Source organism: Trachypithecus francoisi, unplaced genomic scaffold (assembly GCF_009764315.1).
Source record: "Trachypithecus francoisi isolate TF-2019V2 unplaced genomic scaffold, Tfra_2.0 Lachesis_group18, whole genome shotgun sequence".
Taxonomy (NCBI): Eukaryota; Metazoa; Chordata; class Mammalia; order Primates; family Cercopithecidae; genus Trachypithecus; species Trachypithecus francoisi.
Genome location: NW_022681463.1, coordinates 65,599,256 through 65,618,846, shown reverse-complemented (window position 1 = coordinate 65,618,846; position 19,591 = coordinate 65,599,256). Strand labels below are relative to the sequence as shown.

At 43.3% G+C, this 19,591-nt stretch overlaps 1 protein-coding gene and 1 long non-coding RNA gene across 6 annotated transcripts in view; both read left to right on the top strand.

Annotated features, from left to right (window-relative positions):
* The first annotated feature begins 10,952 nt into the window (after positions 1-10,952).
* The window catches only part of WDFY2 (WD repeat and FYVE domain containing 2), a 193,148-nt gene continuing 184,509 nt past the window's right edge, over positions 10,953-19,591 (top strand). For 3 of the 5 annotated variants that reach the window (XM_033177648.1, XM_033177644.1, XM_033177645.1), the window contains exon 1: positions 10,953-11,746. In XM_033177648.1, coding sequence (XP_033033539.1) covers positions 11,610-11,746 — 137 coding nt within the window. In that variant the 5' untranslated portion in view covers positions 10,953-11,609. The remainder of the gene's footprint in view (positions 11,747-19,591) is intronic. The other 2 variants (XM_033177647.1, XM_033177649.1) reach the window with 2 other exon arrangements.
* On the top strand, positions 11,757-13,893 carry LOC117063751. The gene is made up of 2 exons (XR_004429052.1): positions 11,757-12,066; positions 12,931-13,893. It is a non-coding gene; the product is annotated as an uncharacterized LOC117063751 (long non-coding RNA).

The window sequence follows — 19,591 nt, the reverse complement described above, 5'->3', positions numbered from 1 at the left end:
AGCCAAGCCAAAGTACACTGGCCACAGCACTTTGGTAAGCCACTTAGGTGGCTTCCAGCACAGGTGAGTAGGGGGAAAGCTGCAGCCTGTGTTGTGTTTCTCAATGGTCTACGGGAAAGAGAAACTTGCTGCCAATAGCGGAAAAGCTGGTAGGCTGGCCAGTCCCTCATACTGGGAAATAAAAGGAAATAAGAGATGTATCCCGTGGTTGGAGGCCTTGCCCTCCATACTGCTGGTCACTCTTCCCGCACACTTCCATTGGATTCCCAGGTCCACAGTTTCCACATTAGACGAAGCATGGAGATGAAGCCATTTGCATTAGAATAATCTGGAAATACTTTATAAAAATTCAGGTTCTCAGGCCAAGCTCCTGCAAAACCAAATTCAGTCATTTGGAAGAGAGTCCAGGAGTCTGTATTTTCAAAAAGTTCCCAGGCATTCTGGTGTGCAGCCAGGCATCAGAACCACAAAACTTAATTGCTGAAGGAGCTACATGTCTGCTGCCAGAGAACCAGGAAAGGAAGAGGAAGACAAGCTGGAAGATGTTTATCTGATCTTCCTGGTTGTAATTAAAAGACATTCTTCTCGAGAAGCCTTATTCATCATGATAGTTAAATGCCAAGTGACCATTAGTTTTATACTGTAGGGATTCTGCGGGCACGTCTGAGAACTACCAAGGCATAATTAAGTCAGCAAGAACATTCACCTGAGTTCATTCTAAACACCTGACTTAAAAATGAAGATGGAAGTTATCTGTAATTCTCTAGTCTCAGAATTTTGATCTTTGGAAGGTTGGGCCTTCCACAGCAAGATGGCCTGGCCTTGACCTATGACTCGGTTCTGATTATTAGATTTCTTCCTAGTTTTGTGATATCATCTCTACTCCCTTTCTTCTCTCTGTCCTCCCTATGGTTCCCTTCCAACTCTTTCTCATATTTCTCCTCTTTCCTTGGAGTAGCTATTTGTAGCTATTTGCCAATACCGGGTTTATTCCCTCCAATGAATGATCATATTTATATTCACAATTCTGTAGGATTGGTGCTGTGATTATCCACATGCTACAGATGAAGAAAGGGCGGGGTTCCAATTGATTAAGTGTGCTACAGGACACCCTATTAAGTGGTTCTACTCTTACTTTGTTCCTAGTTCTGTCCCCTAAGATCATGCCTAGGCCTCCTGCTCAGAACACCAGTTCCGTGAGCCCCAGGGCCCTGCATTGATTTCCTAAGCTATCATCACAGATTTGAATCTTGCCCTTGATCTTAGCCTGAAGGTTGGTGCACAGTCTGCTGACTGACTGCCTAACTGGGTCTCAGAACACTGTCTGCTCCTAGCTTCCTCTTGCTATGTGTGGTTTCATCTGATGAAGCTAGGAGTCCCAGATCCCAGCCCAGCCTTCTGTTGCCAGTTCGGGTTGCTGAGGATGTGCCAGAAAAATGCATGATCTTTACTAGCAGCAAGGGCCTTTGACTCTGCTATGGGACTTCTTTTCTCCAGCCTCACACCATTTCCTAATTGGCCTTCCAAGGGCGAGGAGTCGATCCAAAAGAAATTACCTTAGTCCAGCTATTGAGAATAATCCCTTTAGTCTTCCCCCTACCAAAAAGCTCCAACCACCACTAGAACTGCGGCCCCACTTTCTGCTTCCTAGACTAGAGTTGTCCAAACTGTGGCCAGTGTAGTATGACTCAGGTCTGTGAAAACTTGTCAAGTGGTACACCAACAAGCCTCATTTTAAGAATATTCGTTTCCAGTGCTCGCTTTGGCAGCACATATTCTAAAATCGGGAAGACAGAAAAGTAGCATGGTTTCTGTGCAAAAAAAAAATACAAGCAAATATAAATCTGTTTCCAGATCTTTAATTTTTTTATTTTCATTTTTTTAGACAGAGTTTCTCTCTGCCACCCAGGCTGGAGTGAAGTGGTGTGATCTCAGCTCACTGCAACCTCCGCCCCCCGGGTTCAAGTGATTCTCCTGCCTCAGCCTCCCGAGTAGCTGGGATTATAGGAGCCTGCCACTACGCCTGGCTAATTTTTGTATTTTTACTAAAGACAGATAGGGTTTCGCCATGTTGGCCAGGCTAGTCTCAAACTCCTGACCTCAGATGATCCACCCACCTTGGCCTCCCAAAGTGCTGGGATTATAGATGTGAGCCACATCGCCCAGCCAGATCTTTAATTTTTATCGGTAGTTTTTCCTAAAACTAGTTTGCCTGAGGATGTGCTAACATTCGCATCAGACATTCTCCCGATTTCATGGCCTTTATCCATCCTAGAACGTACTGTGATACATTCATTGCCCTGGGTAAGAGAAAAAAAAACCTCTTGGGAAACCACAACAAATACCACCCTGGGCAACAAGAGTGAAACTCCGTATTAAAAAATAAAAGAACTGAGTGGCATTGCTACACCAAACCCTCTCCGTTCCCTCCATTTATATCAATGACTTTGCTCAGTCCTTACATTTACAAAATAAAATGTGGGAATAGAATTGATCTTGAATCCTGCTTAATTCTAACAATAAATTATTATTTACTTTTGAATACAGGGAAATATAAAAACCCAGTCTTGTTCATCTCCAATAAAAATTTTTATTAAAAATTTACTTTTGGCCAGGCATAGTGGCTAATGCCTATAATTCCAGCACTTTGGAAGGTTGAGGTGGGTGGATTACCTGAAGTCAGGAGTTCGAGACTAGCCTGGCCAACATGGTGAAACACTGTCTCTACTAAAAAATACCAAAAAATTTGCCAGGTGCCACCAGTGGTGGGTGCCTGTAGCCCTAGCTACTCAGGAGGCTGAGGCAGGAGAATCGATTGAACCAGGGAGGCAGAGGTTGCAATGAGTCGAGATCGCACCACTGCACTTCAGCCAAACTCTGTACCTGAAAAAAAAAGAAAAAAGAAAAGAAAATTTACTTTTTTGTTTAATAGTTTTACATAAAACTATAATATATTTTGGTTATTTTAACTATTGTGAACTAACCATTGTAATGATTAATTAATCTAGAAGAAACTTTGAAAAATTAGAGCTTATGGCCTTAGTATATTAAACAAATTATAGAATTTTAATTTATATATACATATTCACACATATATATTTTATTTCAGATAGTATTACAAGGGGAATCAATAACAGATTCTCAAATGTAAAAATCTTTATAATAAATGTTAATATTTACAAGGTGCTAGAATTCAGACTCAAACATTTAAAATTATACTTAATTTCTGCAAGGGGTTAGCATTTTTTCAAAATTATTTAAAGTGGTATATAAACAAAGAAATTTGAAAATCATTTTTCTAGAAGTCCACTCCTTTCTGTCCTTGATCCTCATCAGAATGCCCTTTCTTGTGTGGTGAGGAGTGGGACTAAGTAGTCCTATATTTTCCCAGAGCAGGCAGGAATTCTCAGGTTGGATTTCTGACAGTTGTGTGCCTTCTGAAATTGCTTGTAAAATTTAGTTTGTACATGAGTACATGCCTCCTCCTCTAGCAGATGTATAATGTTGACCTGATCTTTAATAAGGTCTGTGACCTAAAAGGTTAAGAACTACTAGGGTAGTCTTCCTCTATCAGGAAGGCCAGAAGCTCTAATTTTTCAAAGTTTCTCCTATCTGTCTATTAGGACACCTCATTTATTTCATGCTATGCTTTTCTCTCGGATACAAATTACTAACCTGTTGCCTTTACCATACTGATATTTTCCTATGCCTGTTGGACATACCTGCAGTTGTGTATTTTTTCCCAAAGTCAGCCCCATCCCACAAATTAGGGCAAATTCCAGATTCCAGTGTTTCCATTATGCTTTAATGGAATAGAGTTAAACAAACCTGAACCCGCCTCTGGCTAGTCATTCATTCAACAAATATTTAAAACATGCCTCCTAACATACCAGGTGCTACTCTAGGGGCTAGGAATACAATGGTGCACAGACTGTCAAGATCCTTTCTTTCCCGGTGCTTCTCTTCTAGAGAAGGGAGACTAACGAATACATAAGAAACAAACAAGATGATTTTGGGCAGAGGTAAGTACTGTGAAGAAAATAAAACAGAGTGATATGACAGTGAGTGTTATGAAGAGGTGGGATACTTCAGAGGTGGTAGGTAAGACTCTTTTTTTTCTTGAGATGGTGTCTCACTCACTCTATCACCCAGGCTAGAGTGCAGTGGTGTAATCTTGGCTCACTGCAACCTCTATCGCCTGGGTTCAAGTGATTCTTATGCCTCAGCCTCTCAATAGCTGAGACTACAGGCGCATGCCACCATGCCCAGCTAATTTTTGTGTTTTTAGTAGAGACAGGGTTTCGCCATATTGGCCAGGCTGGTCTCAATCTCTTGACCTCATGATCTACCCGCCTTGGCCTCCCAAAGTGCTGGGATTACAGGCATGAGCCAATGCACCCGACTAGGTAAGACCCTTTTAGGAGCTAACTTTGGAGCTGAAGCCTGAAGGGTGAGAAGAAAATAACTAGGAGGTGCACATAGCTGGTGCAAAGACCACCAGTAGGAAGGAAGTTTGTGTTTCTGTGGACTTTCTAGGCCATTACTGAGCAGGAGGAGAGGTGAGGTTGGTGAGGCATTTTATCCCAAGTGTAATGATAAGCACTGATGAATTGAAAGCACTGGAGGAATATAATATGGTTTATATTTTAAAACAAAAAACACTCTGGCTACTATGATAAAAATGGATTGTATGGGGTTGATGAGAAGAGTTCAAGAGAAGAAGCAGAGAAACCAGTTGGCTACTGTGCTAGGGCCCAGAGATTATGGCAACTTGGACCGAGGTAGAGACAGCATAAAGTGGGACAAGTCAAGATATACTTCGGAGGTGGAGCTGACAGGACTTGTTAATGGTTTGGATATGAGTAATGAGAAAAACAAGAGAATCAAGAATGACTCCTAGGAACTTACTTTTGAAGGATTGGGTGACAGATACAGTAGATTTAAAGATATGGTTTGGGAACATTTAAAACATCTATTAAACAGTAAGTGACAAAGTGGAAAAGTCATTAGATATATTAGTCTGGAATACAGGAGTGAGGTCAGAGCTGGAGATGAGAATTTGGGAGTAAGATACTTAAAACCATGGTTGGCTAAATAATGATTCCCCAAATATGTCTACAGTCCAATCCTTGGAACTTACAAATACAGCAAAAGGGACTTTGCAAATGTGATTAAGTTAAGGATCTTGAGATGAGGAGATTATCCTGGAGAGCTGGGCAGGTCCCATGTAGTCACAACAATCCTTACAAGAGGGAGGACTGGCCAGGTGCTGTGACTCATGCCTGTAATCCTAGCATTTTGAGAGGCCGAGGCAGGTGGATCACGAGATCAAGAGTTAAAGACCAGCCTGGCCAACATGGTGAAATCCCGTCTCTACTAAAAATACAAAAATTAGCCAGGCATGGTGGCGCAGGCTTGTAGTCTCAGGAGGCTGACACAGGAGAATCACTTGAACCCAAGAGGCAGGGGTTGCAGTGAGCCGAGATTGCGCCACTGCACTCCAGCTTGGGCAACAGAGTGAGACTTCATCTCAAAAACCAAAAAAAAGAAAAGAGAGAGGGCAGAGAAGTTAGAATTGGAGAAGGTGGAGTGACACAATTTAAAGAAGGAGGAAGGGGTTACAAACTAAAGAATACAGATGGCCACTAGAAGCTGAAAAAGGCAAGAAAATGGGTTTTCCCTCAGTGCCTCTAAGGAATTAGCCTTGTTGAAACCCTTGACTTTGGCCCAGAAAGACCCCTTTTGGACTTTTGACCCCCAGAAATATGAGAGATAAATTTGTGTTGTTTTAAGCCACTAACTCTGTGGCAATTTGTTACAGCAGCAACAGGAAACAAATAGAGCCATTAAAATTAGATAAGATCACCTAGAAAGAGTGTGGATAAAGAAGAGAAGAGGACTGAAGACTGAGTCCTAGAGCACTGCAGAACTGAAGAGTGAAGCCCAGGAGGATAAGCCAGTGAGGAGTACCAACGTCCTAGGAGGAAAACTAAGAAGGTGTGAAGCCATGAAAACCAAAGGAAGAGTGTCAAGGCAGGAAGAGTGGTCAATTGTGCTGAATGCTTCTGAGAAGCAGATTAAGATGAGGCAGAAGGAATGGCCATTGCATTTGGCAAGACAGAGGTTGTTTGATCTTGTCAAGAGAAGTTCTAATGGTGTGCAGATTTAGGAAGGTTCTTAAGATAGTTGAAGAGAGAATGGGAAATGAGGATGTGGAAATTCTAAATTCAAACAAACTGAGTAGTTTTCTGAGAAGAAGAATGAAGAAATGGAGGAGAATCTGCAGCTAGAAGAGTTTTGTGGGTTTTTTTTTTTTTTTAACCGGGGGTCTCACTCTGTTGCCCAGGCTGGAGGGCAGTGGCACGATCTTGGCTCACTGCAACCTCTGCCTCCAGGGTTCAAGCAATCTTCCCACCTCAACCTCCTGAGTAGCTAGGCCCACAGTTGCATGCCACCACACCCTGCTAACTTTTGTATTTTTTGAAAACAGTTTCTTCATGTTGCCCAGGCTGGTCTCGAATATCTGGGCTCAAGTGATCCACCTGCTTCAGCCTCCCAATGTGCTGGTATTACAGGCATGAGTTACCACACCTGGCCTGTGTTTATTTAAAAAATGGGAGACAGAGTAGTGCACGTTTATATTCCACTGGGAAAGATCCAATGGAGAAGGAAAAAGTGGCGCAACATAGAGAGTGAATAACTGCAGGAATCTTCAATGAGGAAAGAGAGGTTTACTCATGCTGGCCTCAAACGGGAGCAGACTCTTTTTCCCTTGTTACAGAAGAAAGACAGAGAGTATGGAAGAATATGGGTATAGATTGCAGGCAGGTTGATAGATCTGATGACATGAAGATGAGACAGCTTCTGATTGCTTCTTCCTTCTTTCTCCCTTCCCTTCCCTTCCCTTCCTGTCCCTCCCCTCCCCTCCCCTGCCCTCCCCTCCCTTCCCTTCCATTCCCTTCCCTTCCCCTCCCTTCCCTTCCTTCTTTTTTCTGAGACGAGTCTTGCTCTGTCACCCAGGCTGGAGTGCAGTGGTGCGATCTCGGTTCACTGCAACCTCTGCCTCCTGGGTTCAAGCAATTCTCCTGCCTCAGCCTCCCAAGTAGCTGGGATTACAGGCATGTACCATCACACCCAGCTAATTTTTGTATTTTTAGTCGAGATGAGGTTTCACCATGTTGGCCAGGCTGGTCTCAAACTCCTAACCTCAAGTGATCTGCCTGCCTCGGCCTCCCAAAGTGCTGGGATTACAGGCATGAGCCACTGCGACTGGCCAACTTTCTAATTAAAGAGAGATAAGAGAATTACCAGAGACCTAGAGTTGTGAGTCTAGAGTGAGACCAATCGGAATGTTTGTGCAATTTTCTCCTGCCAAATTCAAAGCAGATATGAAGCAAGTGAAAAGTTGGATTGGTCAGGATTGGGCTTTTGCCTGCCAAGTATGCAAGAGATGCAAGGATGCTATGGGTGTTTGCAAGAGACTGCTAGGATAATGGGCAATGGGAATTAAGTAGTGAAAGGAGGGAAGTGAGAACATGAAGGGGATAATGGATAATAATAATATAATGGCAAACCCTACAGGGGGTTACTGGGTGGCAGGCGCTGGTTTTAGCTTATTACATATAATAACATGTAATCTTATGACTACATTGGACAGTGAAAAAGTGCGATGGTCAGTGAATCAGAAGTCTCCTAGGAAGCCAAAGAATCAATGGGGTGGGAATATTTGAATAAATGAAACTGGAAGCGAAGGAGACAGACAGACTTGGGTGTATGTAACCGCTGTCATCTGTTATAACTGTGTGACTGCAAGAAAGGCACTTTGCCTCTCTGACTTTCTATGGCATAAGCCAACAATAACCTATGCCTTTCAGTTTTCGGCCAGTTGTGTTTTTGTTACCTGCAACCAAGTGTTCTGACAATTATAATACAATTGTAATTACACAATTATGAGGATAGAGTGCTGGAGTATGTGGCTCACAGTGAATTTCTACAGCCACTAGCTCTCTTCCTTTTCCCCTTCCAGTGATGACCTCCAAGAGCAGCAAATGTCTCTTGTATTATTACAGGAGCTTGAACTTGTGCTGGTCATAGCAGAGACGTGCTCTGAGGACACAATAGTTCTCCATCACATAAAGGTTAAAACTCAAGTTCCTAAACAACGAGCTTGTCCACACCTGTCCATATTTCCAGTCTAATATATTGACTTTCCTCCCTCCTCAAACTTTGCCCTCCAGCTACTAGAGGTTCCCAGAAGAGACGACGCAATTCTCCCAACTTCTCACCTCTTGCACATGCTGTTTCCTCTGTCTGGATTTACTAGTTCCAAACTCAAGATGGGCTGTTTCTGCTCCAGAAAACTTTCCCTGATTTAACAGCCAGACACAGGTGAGGGTCTCCAGTTCTCACTGAACTTCATAGCACTTCCATTGTAGCAGCTGCCACATTGATAGTAATTGGTAGTTTGAGTACCCATCCCACTTAAGGATGATGTGGCAGGTGCCCAGGGTGCATCCCTTTCAACCAAGAACAAGGTGCGTCAGGCCATGGTCCATACTCAGCTCCTCTGATGTCTTCACCTTCACCTCTCTCTTCATAAGCCTTTCACTTCCCTGACAAGCATGCGAGGACTGCCCCCACTTTACTCACCCCTCTCCTGAATACTCTTTGAGCTCATGTAACCAGACTACATCTGCTCACCCTTCAAGACTCCTCCATGCAGCTTTTCCTGCCCAACCCTCTCCACTGCAGGTCCTGTTAGGTATCTTCCTGAGTCCCCTGTTATAACTCTTGCCATCATCACTTCCCTGTCATGACCCGTTCTCTTATCTGTCTCTAATGATCTGTGAGATTCTTGAGAATTGAGAGGTTTGCATTCAAATCTGTGTTCTCCCTGCCTATCACTAGTAGTTATTAAATATTTTTTGAGTGAATGACAAGATAGAGATTCTGGCTCTTTGGAATTGAGGGTCGGACTCAGGGTTATGGTGATGCTATTCAGCTTCTAATTCCCATAAAGCCTGGGGTGGGGGCAGCAGGTGCCACCTCTTTTGTAACTTTAAGGGGATAGGGGAAGGTATCTGGGTCATAACTGTAATTGCCACCAGAACCACCCGATATTGGTGTTATGCCCTATTTAAATAGATGTGGAACCTGAGACTCAGAGAAGTGAAATGCCTGCGGTAGGTCCTACAGCTGGAAAATACCTCAAGCCTATTTCAAGGTTCTTACAGAATTTCTGCAAAACGGAAGGTGGTAAAGAGTTGCCCTGTGTGCTTTGAGACAGGTTCTTTGCACTTGTTCTCTTATGTCTCTAGTGATCTCTGAGATCCTTGAGCTGTCAAACACCTACCTTAGAAATGCATTTCCACAAGGCCTGTCCCTTTCTTTTCCTAGCTATGGCATTATTTCTCTCACTTCCAGAGCCCTGCAACTCAATCACACCACATAGACCATGACTACTCTTTAGCTAACTTAATTCTGGGATTGCTCAGTGGAGGTTATCACATAATGACTACTGATGAAAAGAGTTAAACTTTGTAAAATATTTTAAGAGATTTATTCTGAGCCAAATACGAGTGACCATGGCCCGTGACACAGCCCTTAGGAGGTCCTGAGAACATGTGCCCAAGGTGGTCAGGGTACAGCTTAGTTTTATATATTTTAAGAACGCATGAAACATCAATCAAATACATTTAAGAAATACATTGGTTTGGTTCAGAAAAGCGGGACAACTTAATGCGGGGGCTTCAAGGCTATACGTACATGTAAACATCTTTTGGTTGACAATTGGTTGAGTTTATCTGAAAACCTGGGATCAATGGAAAGGAATGTTCAGGTTAAGGTAAAGGATTGTGGACCAAGTTTTATTTGCAGAGGAATCTTTTAGATAGCAGCGTTTAGAGAGAGCAGGTTGTAAAATGTTCCTTACCAGATCTAAAAGGGTGCCTGGTTCTTAGTTGGTTATCTCCTGGGTGTGGGAAGGAAGGAAAACAAAGGGGAAAGGGGATATAGAAGGTGGATTTTTCCCACAAGAGACTTTGCAGGGCAATTTTAAGGTATGGCAATGAGATATCATTTGGGGTAAAACATTTTGATTTTCTTCCTTGTTATGCCAGAGTCAGGTTGGAAAGTAAGTCATGATATACACGGTCAAAACCCATCTGATGAGAATTTATGGTTTTTGTAGGCCATGACTCCCCAGACCCCTTAGACAGGAATTTGGACAAGACAAAAAATCGGAGCTTAGTCTTCACGATCAACCCCACATGCCAGGCCTCGTGGTAGGCACCTAACATTCATTCAGTAACTACAGTAACTCTGTCCATTGTGTTCCGAGCAAGCTAAAAAGGCTGGATTGCTGGGGAAATGGAAAGAAGCCAGCACTAGGGGACTGGGTTCAAGTCCGGAAGGAAGGAGAGGTTGTTTGGCCCTAACTTTACACTAAAGTAACCTTGGCTGAGTAATTTAGCCATCTAAGGAAACGAGGGGATAGACACCACAGATGATCTCTGAGCTCCCTTGAAGATGTCTGTATGAAAGATTCTCTCCTTTCCATGTCCCTTCCGTGCCACTATTCCGAGCATCAGCCTGATCCTAGCAGTGGTGACGTCCTGCTCAGCCGGGGGCTGCTCCTCAGTTCCCATAGAGGCAAGTCCGGGTCCTGACTTGGCCAATGGCCCTGGAGGCCGCTGAGCTCCCCAGGCCCACAGCGCAGAGAAGTGGGCGACAGGTCATTCCAGGACAAGGGGGCGGAGGCTCCAAGAAACTACGACTCCCAGGAGGCCACTGGGTGCCATCCGGCAGCTTGGGCCTGGTGCGTGTTAGGAGCCGCAAGCGGCCTCCCGCCGCGCTTCATTGTTAAGACCGCTAGGCCAAGTACCCCGCGCGCATGCCCAGTCACGTCCCAACTAACTGGGCTTCTTTCCTTCCTGCAGGCCTCTTCTCTTTCCGGTCTTGCTAAGGCGCTCCTTTCCCCGCCCCACCTCCGCCCTCTTTTCAGGGAATTTCGAAGGGGCGTGGCCTCCGGCAAGCGCGTCCCCAGGGGTGTGTATACGTTCGTTCACGGGAGGTTAAAGAGGGAGGGGACTAAACCTTGGGTGTGGGAGGCAGAGAGAAGACCGCGGGGAACGGAAAGCGCATGCGTCCTAGTGGTGCTGCAGCGCCCGGGGAGTCGCGGAGGGGAGGGGGGAAAATGGGCGAGGGGGACTGACGCACGCGCATTGGGACACCAGAGCCCCGCCTCCTGCTCCAGGTTTCCCCTCCTCCTTCACCACCCTCCCGGAAGTGGACCCGCCCTCGCGCCCACCAGCGGCCACCCCCCCTTCCCGCGGCAGGCCCCGCCCACAAGGCTCCGCCCCTCCGGCTCTCCGCCCCCTCCTCTGGTAGTGGCGCCGGCTTGCATCCCGGTCGTGGCGGTTTTGGTGCCTGAAGCAGGGAGCGTAGAGTCGTTCCCGAGAGAGGCGGCCAGGCTATGCTCGCCGGTTTCCGGCGTTCCGCTCCGGCCAGCCAGAGTCTCTGTCTCAACCTGTGTCCGTGCCCCAGCAGTCTCCTCAGCCCGGCCCCGCGGCGCGGTTGGCGGCGGCGTCCCAGGTGCGCCCCCTCCTCCGATGGCGGCGGAGATCCAGCCCAAGCCTCTGACCCGCAAGCCGATCCTGCTGCAGCGGATGGAAGGGTCCCAGGAAGTGGTGAATATGGCCGTGATCGTGCCCAAAGAGGACGGCGTCATCAGCGTCTCGGAGGACAGGTATGGACTGCTGCCCTTCTGCCGCGAGGAGGGGCGGGACGGGCCGACGGTCCCCGAGCCCGCGTCAGGGGCTGTGCCTCCGCGTCGGCGCGAGTGTAGACTTGCTCCCCCAAGTTTTACTGTAATGCGCCTCTTGGCGGTGCCGGTGTCCAGCTGCGCGCCGCCTCCGCTGCGTGGCTCCGGGAGCTGGGACGGCGGCGTGTGCTCCAGCTTCACCCCTGCGGGAGCCGGGTGGCCCTCGGGGTAACGGTGCGCCGGCGGGACTTTGGTCCATCCCTGAGGACAGGAGGGAAAGAGGGAGAAGCCGCCCGGCCCTGCAGGTGTGTGCTTGGGAAACGATGCCCTGAGCCTCCTCTGCAAGATAACCAAGGGGTTTGGGGTACTCTCTGCTACAGCTCCCAGGGTTTCAAACGGAGAAAGCAAATGCCACTCCCTTCTCCCAGACATTCCCACCGAATCCAGATAGCCCAGACATCTTAGGCTGAATTCAATGAATATTCTAAGTTGTACCAAGAGTAAGTTTAGGCTTCTGCGTGGTGCCTTCTCTCCTTTCCCCTCCTTATCTCTTGGAACTCAAGGAGAAGCACGTAGAACTTGTAACGGATCACTGCTGCAAATAGCTCTTAAGTTCCTTCCCTTTGCCTGTTTCCTTTATTTTTACTTAATTTTGCTTAATTTGCAGAAGTGGAACTAGTTGTTCTGCCTCCACATATTCTCCCTATTTTGCGTTTTCCCTTTAACTGGGTGTCCTTTAATAATTGCAGAAATAAAGCTGATGAAGCTAATTTCTAGAGGAATGTTGCTTGAAGATAGTGTTATGATAATTTATCTGGAATGGTTTCTTTGCTAAAATCCATATAAGCATTCTTAAAAAAGAACACTGTAGAGGTACATAACACAGGGGTTTTATAGTAAGTAGGTTTTCTTCATATAAGTTCAAATCATGCAGAGGTAAAGTGTTCTTTCTTGGTGACTCTCAAAATTGAGAGGCTAAGCAACAAAGTGCTCATTGCTGTCTTTATAGTCGTTTCAGCACTTTGCATAGTGTGTGGCCTCAAAAATTGAGCTTGATAGGTGTGTTCATGTCTTAGATTATTCAGTGTAATTAGGATAAGTATATTAATGACATGTTCTTGTCTACATCATGCTCGATACAAATGGCGCCTGATTAATTTCCAATGCAGATCCAATGGAAAACATTGTAAACATACACCAGCAAGCATTCTGCAATGAACAGAAGAAATTCATGACTGAAATGGAGTACATGGATGTAGGACCCTTTTGAAATTCACAGAGAAACCTTATGAGAAAGTTTGATTTTTTTCCATAAAGGCAAATTTTTATTAAAAAGACTGCTTCTGGACCTAGAAATTCTTTGTCACAGTATTGTTTTTATGGGATATATTCCATAAAATATATTGAAGGAATATATTGGTAGATGTCACTTTCCCAGTCGGTAACTACTGGAGATGGAACTGATCAATTTCTAACTGCTGTGGAAAATTCATATGCAAGTTCATGGAATCAAGAAAAGGAGAAAGGTAGTTAAACCTAAGCTCCTTTAATATTTTATTTATTTATTTTTTTAAGACTAGTCAAGTATGGTAGTGAGAAAGGGAGAAGAGTAGAACAAGGAGTTCAATCTGTAACTGACTGTGAACAATTGAGATAATAAAACTACCTTCAGACCAGCCTAAGCTCCTTTAATAGTAAGGTGTTATTATAGTATTGATACTTCTGATTCCCATTTCACCACATTTACCTTGAAGGAAACAGCTTTACTGGGGTATATTTTCAAGTGTTTGGAGATGCTGAAGTAGTGTATATGAATGAAACTGAAGAATAAATTTAATTTTATTATAGGATGAAAGAAATGCAATGTTTAGCTATATCTTAGCCTAATTTTCACTTTCCTAGTTTACAGTGTAAATAACAGAAATTATTTTGTCATGGAGTTACTGTTAAATAAGGTTTAGCCATAAGTCTGGAATTATTGGAATAAAAAATACACATTTTTTATTATTCAAGTTGACAAGTCTGCTTCTTTGGGTCATGTACTCAAACATGAACATGACTTTGTTATTTAGAGCTCAGTTTTGGTTATGGTTTTCATTAGAAGAATTGATCTATCTTCTTGCTTTCCAAAATTCAATGTTACTGTCACTTGATATAATGCTAAATATATGAAAATGGAATACTGATTTTCATCACAACCTACAAAGCCATTACTATTCACTGCTTTGGCTAGAAACTAGTAATCTCCATTCCTGAACTCTAAGGTTAAAGCTGCAAGTAATGTCCCATACCTGAATGGCAGTGTTCCATAAATTCTTATGAAACCCTGGTTTATCTTTTTGACCTTTGACTTTTTCATTGCCTTTATGTGTGCCTTTGAAAACACATAACATTTTCCATTTTAAACAGTGTTATACAGTATATGCTTCATGTTCATTTTATTTTCTCGTCTGTGAGTTCCCTAAGGAGCTTTGTGTGTCTTATTCATTGTATCATCATTAGGGCCTGACATGGTACCTGGCATGCAATAGGTCCTTAATACACTTTTGTTGTATCAGTGACTGATGTGTTTTGTTGCAATTCCAGAAAGCACAGCATCTTAACTATTGTAGGCTTTTAGTTGATATTTGTTGAATTAATTATATGATGACCTATGAAAGCCTTACGTGGACAAATATACACTTGTAGGAAAAGTACTGGACGAGGTGGACTTTAGAGTGCTTCGAAACGCCGAAAGTCCATGAATTGCTTCATTTATTCTGTCAACAAACATTTGAGTACTTACTGTGTTCCAGTCACATGCGTACATGGTAATGATGAAAATGATAAGATCCTTTCAAGATGCTCACAATTTAGTGGAGGAATTTTAGAAGAACATTGCTTAATAAAAACAAAACTACTACTTCCAAGATTTAGTACTGGAAAGAGAATTTGCAGATGGAGAAAAATGGCTGGATTCCACAATCCATGTTGTCCCCTAAATTTTACCTCCCTTTGGAGGATTCTTTCACTCAAACTGCCCTCAATAGTGGCCTGATAATACTCATGTCTTCAAGCCCAAGAGTGGATAAAAACTCTTGCCTTCAAGTTCCTTTTACCTGAATTCAAATAGCCTTGAACTTTACTCAGTATCAATGGAGGAAACATAAAGGAATATAAGAAATATAAATACAATCTGATTTACAAATACAGATTTCTGGTGCTACCATAGTACAGAGCCTGTTTCAGGAACTCTCCACCCTTGTCTGAATCTATCTTTGCCTTAGTTGTAGTTGGGTTATATACCCAAAGGGCATACCAAACTTTGACACTTTGGATACCTCATTTCCCTGCTTCTTTTTGGACTGTCTTTTCTGAGTGAATGCCATTTTAGCATTCCCTGCCTAGGAGCTTCCTTTCAGATATCTCCACTCTGTTTTGGTCAAGACTTATGTTTAGTCTACAGCTTAGCAGGGGCTCCTTTGTTTAGTGGCAGCCTTTTCAAGTGATGAAATCCAGGAGGGACCTCTCTCCTGGTGGGACCCAGTCCCATGCAGATCTTTGTATCTTCGTAAGTTCTTTATAAGCATATCAACGCAAGTCAGTAATCTTAGCATTCATACAGAGATTTTCAGTAACTAGGTAGTTTCTATTAGGCAATTATAGGAAATCATTCCCTCCCTAGGAGTTAACAACAGGTACAAACATTGTCCTCTGGGGTTGTCAATGAACCTCCTGCTTGTGGTTAGAGAACACCAGCAATCTCTTCTACAGATGGGTCTTGCAGGGTGAGTAGGAGTTCTTGTGAAAAAGCCTTTCCTGTGGAGGAAAGGGCATTTTAGATAGAGGAGGCAAGAAAACTCCCATTCATTAAGCACTAGAATGTCCTGATTAAGGGTAGACAACAGAGCCAATTGGCTTGAGTTGAGAACTCAGCACTCAGTGTCCTCACATTTTGAGGAATCTGGAAATTAGTGCCTGCAGGAAGAGTGACTCTGATAGCAAAAAGTACTGAACCCGTTGGGTGAAAGATTTCAGGGTTCTTTTTCTGGATAAAAAGGCCTGTGTTGGTGGTAGGGTGTGAAGAAGGAGGCTGTGGGAGAGAGAACTATAGAGAAGAAAGGTACTGGCGAGGGCGATATGGGGAACTGCCTTTTTATATTATGACTTTATTCAGTACCAATTTATACAACATAGTTAGCTGTGTTCTCTCTAAGTCCTGAGGGCAGAGCACAAACAATTGTTAAGAGGGGGGTGAGATTTTTATCCCAATATAAAGAAATCTGACCCCCAATGCCTAGCACAAAGGAGATAGGCATTATATGTTCCTTGAATGAATTAAGCAATGACTGGTGATCACCTTTTTGAATTGAAATGGACCTGAGGATGTTGTGCGATTCTGTCAGCAAAGGTATTTAAGTCGAGCCTGAGAGAAGTTTAGCAGCTTGCTTTACGCTGGGGTGACCAACAATACAATATGGGATGGGAGTGGGAATGGGCTGGAACAAGGGGGTTGGATTTTTTTCTACTTCAAGGGCTTTTTTTTTTCCAACTCTAAATTACTATGATTCGAAGTGGCCATGACTACTTGACTATTTCCTGAAAAAAAACGTTAAAATTTTATTTCATCTTATGTATCTTCATAGTATTGGTTCATTTACCATTAATTCTTTTTATTATGAAATTGCACTATCTCAGTTCTCTGCTTCAGCCATTGGTTTGACTGATAATTAGACCTTGGTGCAGTTCAGTTGAGCTCCTGATAGAGTTTTATGTACCATGTATTTTACAACATTTGCACAATTTTCGTAAGAAATGCAAATCAAAGTTTTACAGTGCCAAGCACAGTTCTGAAAGTTGAGGACTCTTCAGAGTGAGAGAGTGAGGGCTCTGAAGTCAGCAAAATTAGAACCCATCTAAACTAATTTTTGAGTGTGTGAAGTCTCTAATAGCATAAAATTAATACACTTTCCACTGCGCACTTGAGACTCGTCACTTGGTGGTAATAATTGTGGATTTCAAGGTCCCAAAGAGGGAACTTGTCCTGTATAATTGTGGAAAATTAGACCTTTACTCCGAATTCAAAACATGAAGCACTCTTCATGCTAGCAAATCTTTCTGGAAACAGGCTGCCTCTGTGTCTCTAAAGGTCAGAAACAGACTGACGTTTTAAGGAAAGATCACTATGGGAAAGCTTATTTGAGGAGGCTTACTGGAGTAGGATTAGCTTCAAGTGATCCCAGAGCTCCTGACAGTTCTGAATTTCCTGTTTTCATATTACCAAACCAGAGTCTGTCCAGGACCTCACAGATCTTAATCAGTATATATTCATCCAGATATTGCAACACTATGGGAAAGTTAGGGTGGGCAATTCCAACACTCTTAAAATGAGTGATTTTTAAATCATGAAATCCTGACCATCTGTCTTACACCTCAAGTGTTACTAATCTTACTTTGAAAAAGGAATATAGGTAAAAAATCCTAGGATTTAAGTAGCTAGAAGAAACTTTAGAGAGATGGCCTTTTCCAAACAAACAAAATTGAAACTTTAGAAAAGGAAATGTGACTTTTTACTTGCGTAGGATCTTTCTCTGGCTGTCTGTTTTCACTTTGCATTTGGCTTTGAGAAAGCATGGAGAATCATCTTCATGTCATTAAAAATAACAGTTTGGGGGAAATTACAACACTTTGTGGCATTTAGAAATCAATAAGTAGATTGTGATTTAAGACTACTGCAGTTGGTGATTTGTTGATATCTATAACACTAAACTAAATTGTGTACAGTATATACTTAATCTGAGAAGAGAATGACCACCTTACCAAGCTTTTCTTCTCAACTATTGTCAGAATAGAAAGAAGCTGGGTGCGGTGGCTCAAGCCTGTAATCCCAGCACTTTGGGAGGCTGTGACGGGCGGATCACGAGGTCAGGAGATCGAGACCATCCTGGCTAACACGGTGAAACCCCGTCTCTACTAAAAATACAAAAAATTAGCCGGGCGAGGTGGCGGGCGCCTGTGGTCCCAGCTACTCAGGAGGCTGAGGCAGGAGAATGGCATGAACCCGGGAGGCGGAGGTTGCAGTGAGCTGAGATCCGGCCACTGCACTCCAGCCTGGGCGACAGAGCAAGACTCCATCTCAAAAAAAAAAAAAAAAAAAAAAAAAAGAAAGAAAAGAAAGAATTCAAAAAGAGTGTGAACTGCTTTATTTTTATATGAGTAGGTCTCCCAAGGAGAGTGTTACAATTAACCTAGAAATTCCCTGACAGAGAAACAAACAAAAACAAACAAACAAACAAAAAACCTCCCCTTGTGCAACTTCAGCAAGCAATCTTATTAAACTCTTTAAAATTTTTTTTTAAATTTAAGGATGGGGGCCTCTTCATCCACATATTTTATTTAGTCCTTAGTAAAAATTAATTGAGAAGTATAATAAACTAACCAGTAAGACCAAAAAAGAAAAGAAAATGTTATCTACTTGTCTCTTGGCAGGGAGTGCTGCTTTATGCTCTCCTGTGCCTTTAATTTAAGGATTCTCGGAAAAGAACTGGGACTGGGAGTCTGATCTCAGCTCTGGTCTGCATTGACCTTGGCATTTCCTGGGGCATTTCATCACTCTAAGCCTCAGTTTGTCCATCTGGCAAAGGAGGGGATTAGATTTCCTAGCTACGACTCTGGTACTGTGATGTGCTTCTGTAGTGACTAGATAAGTAGTCTCTGCAACCATATCATCCTAAAATCTCAAGTGGAGGAAAGCACACATTAGGGAAAAAGCAGCATACTTGTGTGAAACTGTCAGCACCTCATGGTGCAACCCTAAAACGATGCTTTCTGGAGCCTTTGGTTGGCAGCGGTTATTTCTTCCTGGATGAAATATTAAGAAGTATTTGTTTTGTGTTAGTGCCTAACACCCAGTTGAACTGGACTCACTACATTCCTACTTCTAGAGGAGTCCTTTAGTTTCGAACAATTTATCTCTGGGTGGTTTTCTAGCACCCAAGTCAGGGCCTGGGTTATCTAGATGAATGCTTTGGAAACTTTTTTGACCACAAATCATAGTAAAAAATATAGTTAGCATTGCTACGCTGACATACTCTCTCACACATATACACACATATGACAGAAACAAAGGTTTTATGAAATGGTATCCTCTTAATGTGACATGCACACCATTTTCTGTTCTGTTGCAGCCCTTATAAGATCCTAGTTGTGACCCTTTCAATTTCGTGACTCACTAAAGGGTTGTGAACAACAGTTTGAATTACTACAGAGCTTTAGAAGAACTGGTAATGTTTCGTACCTTCTTTTTCTCCCGTTATGTAGTTTCGGTTTTCTAGAAGATAGAAATGTAATTCGACTTGGGGACCTAAACCCTACCAGCCTACCCCACCTCTGGCCTGGCCTGCTTTTCTGAAATTCCTACTGACATTATAGAATTGACCCAGACTGACTGGAAGCCTTCAAATCAAGAGATAACTGTTCTAAAGCCTTTTAGCCCAGAGCCAGAGAGGGTTCAGAAAAAAAGTAGGAATGTACCAAATTGAGCATTTGCTATTGTTTGAGTGTCTTCATTTTGGCTTCCTGTCATATGTTAATTTATTACTGAGTTAGGACTCAGAAATGATGCATCACATCTAAATTATGAATGTCGCCGGGTGGGGTGGCTCACGCTGGTAATCCCAGCACTTTGGGAAGTTGAGGTGGGTGGATCACCTGAGGTCAGGAGTTCGAGACCAGCCTGGCCAACATAGCGAAACCCTGTCTCTACTAAAAATACAAAAATTAGCTGGGTATGGTGGTGGGCACCTGTAATCCCAGCTACTCGGGGGTCTAAGGCAGGAGAATCACTTGAAT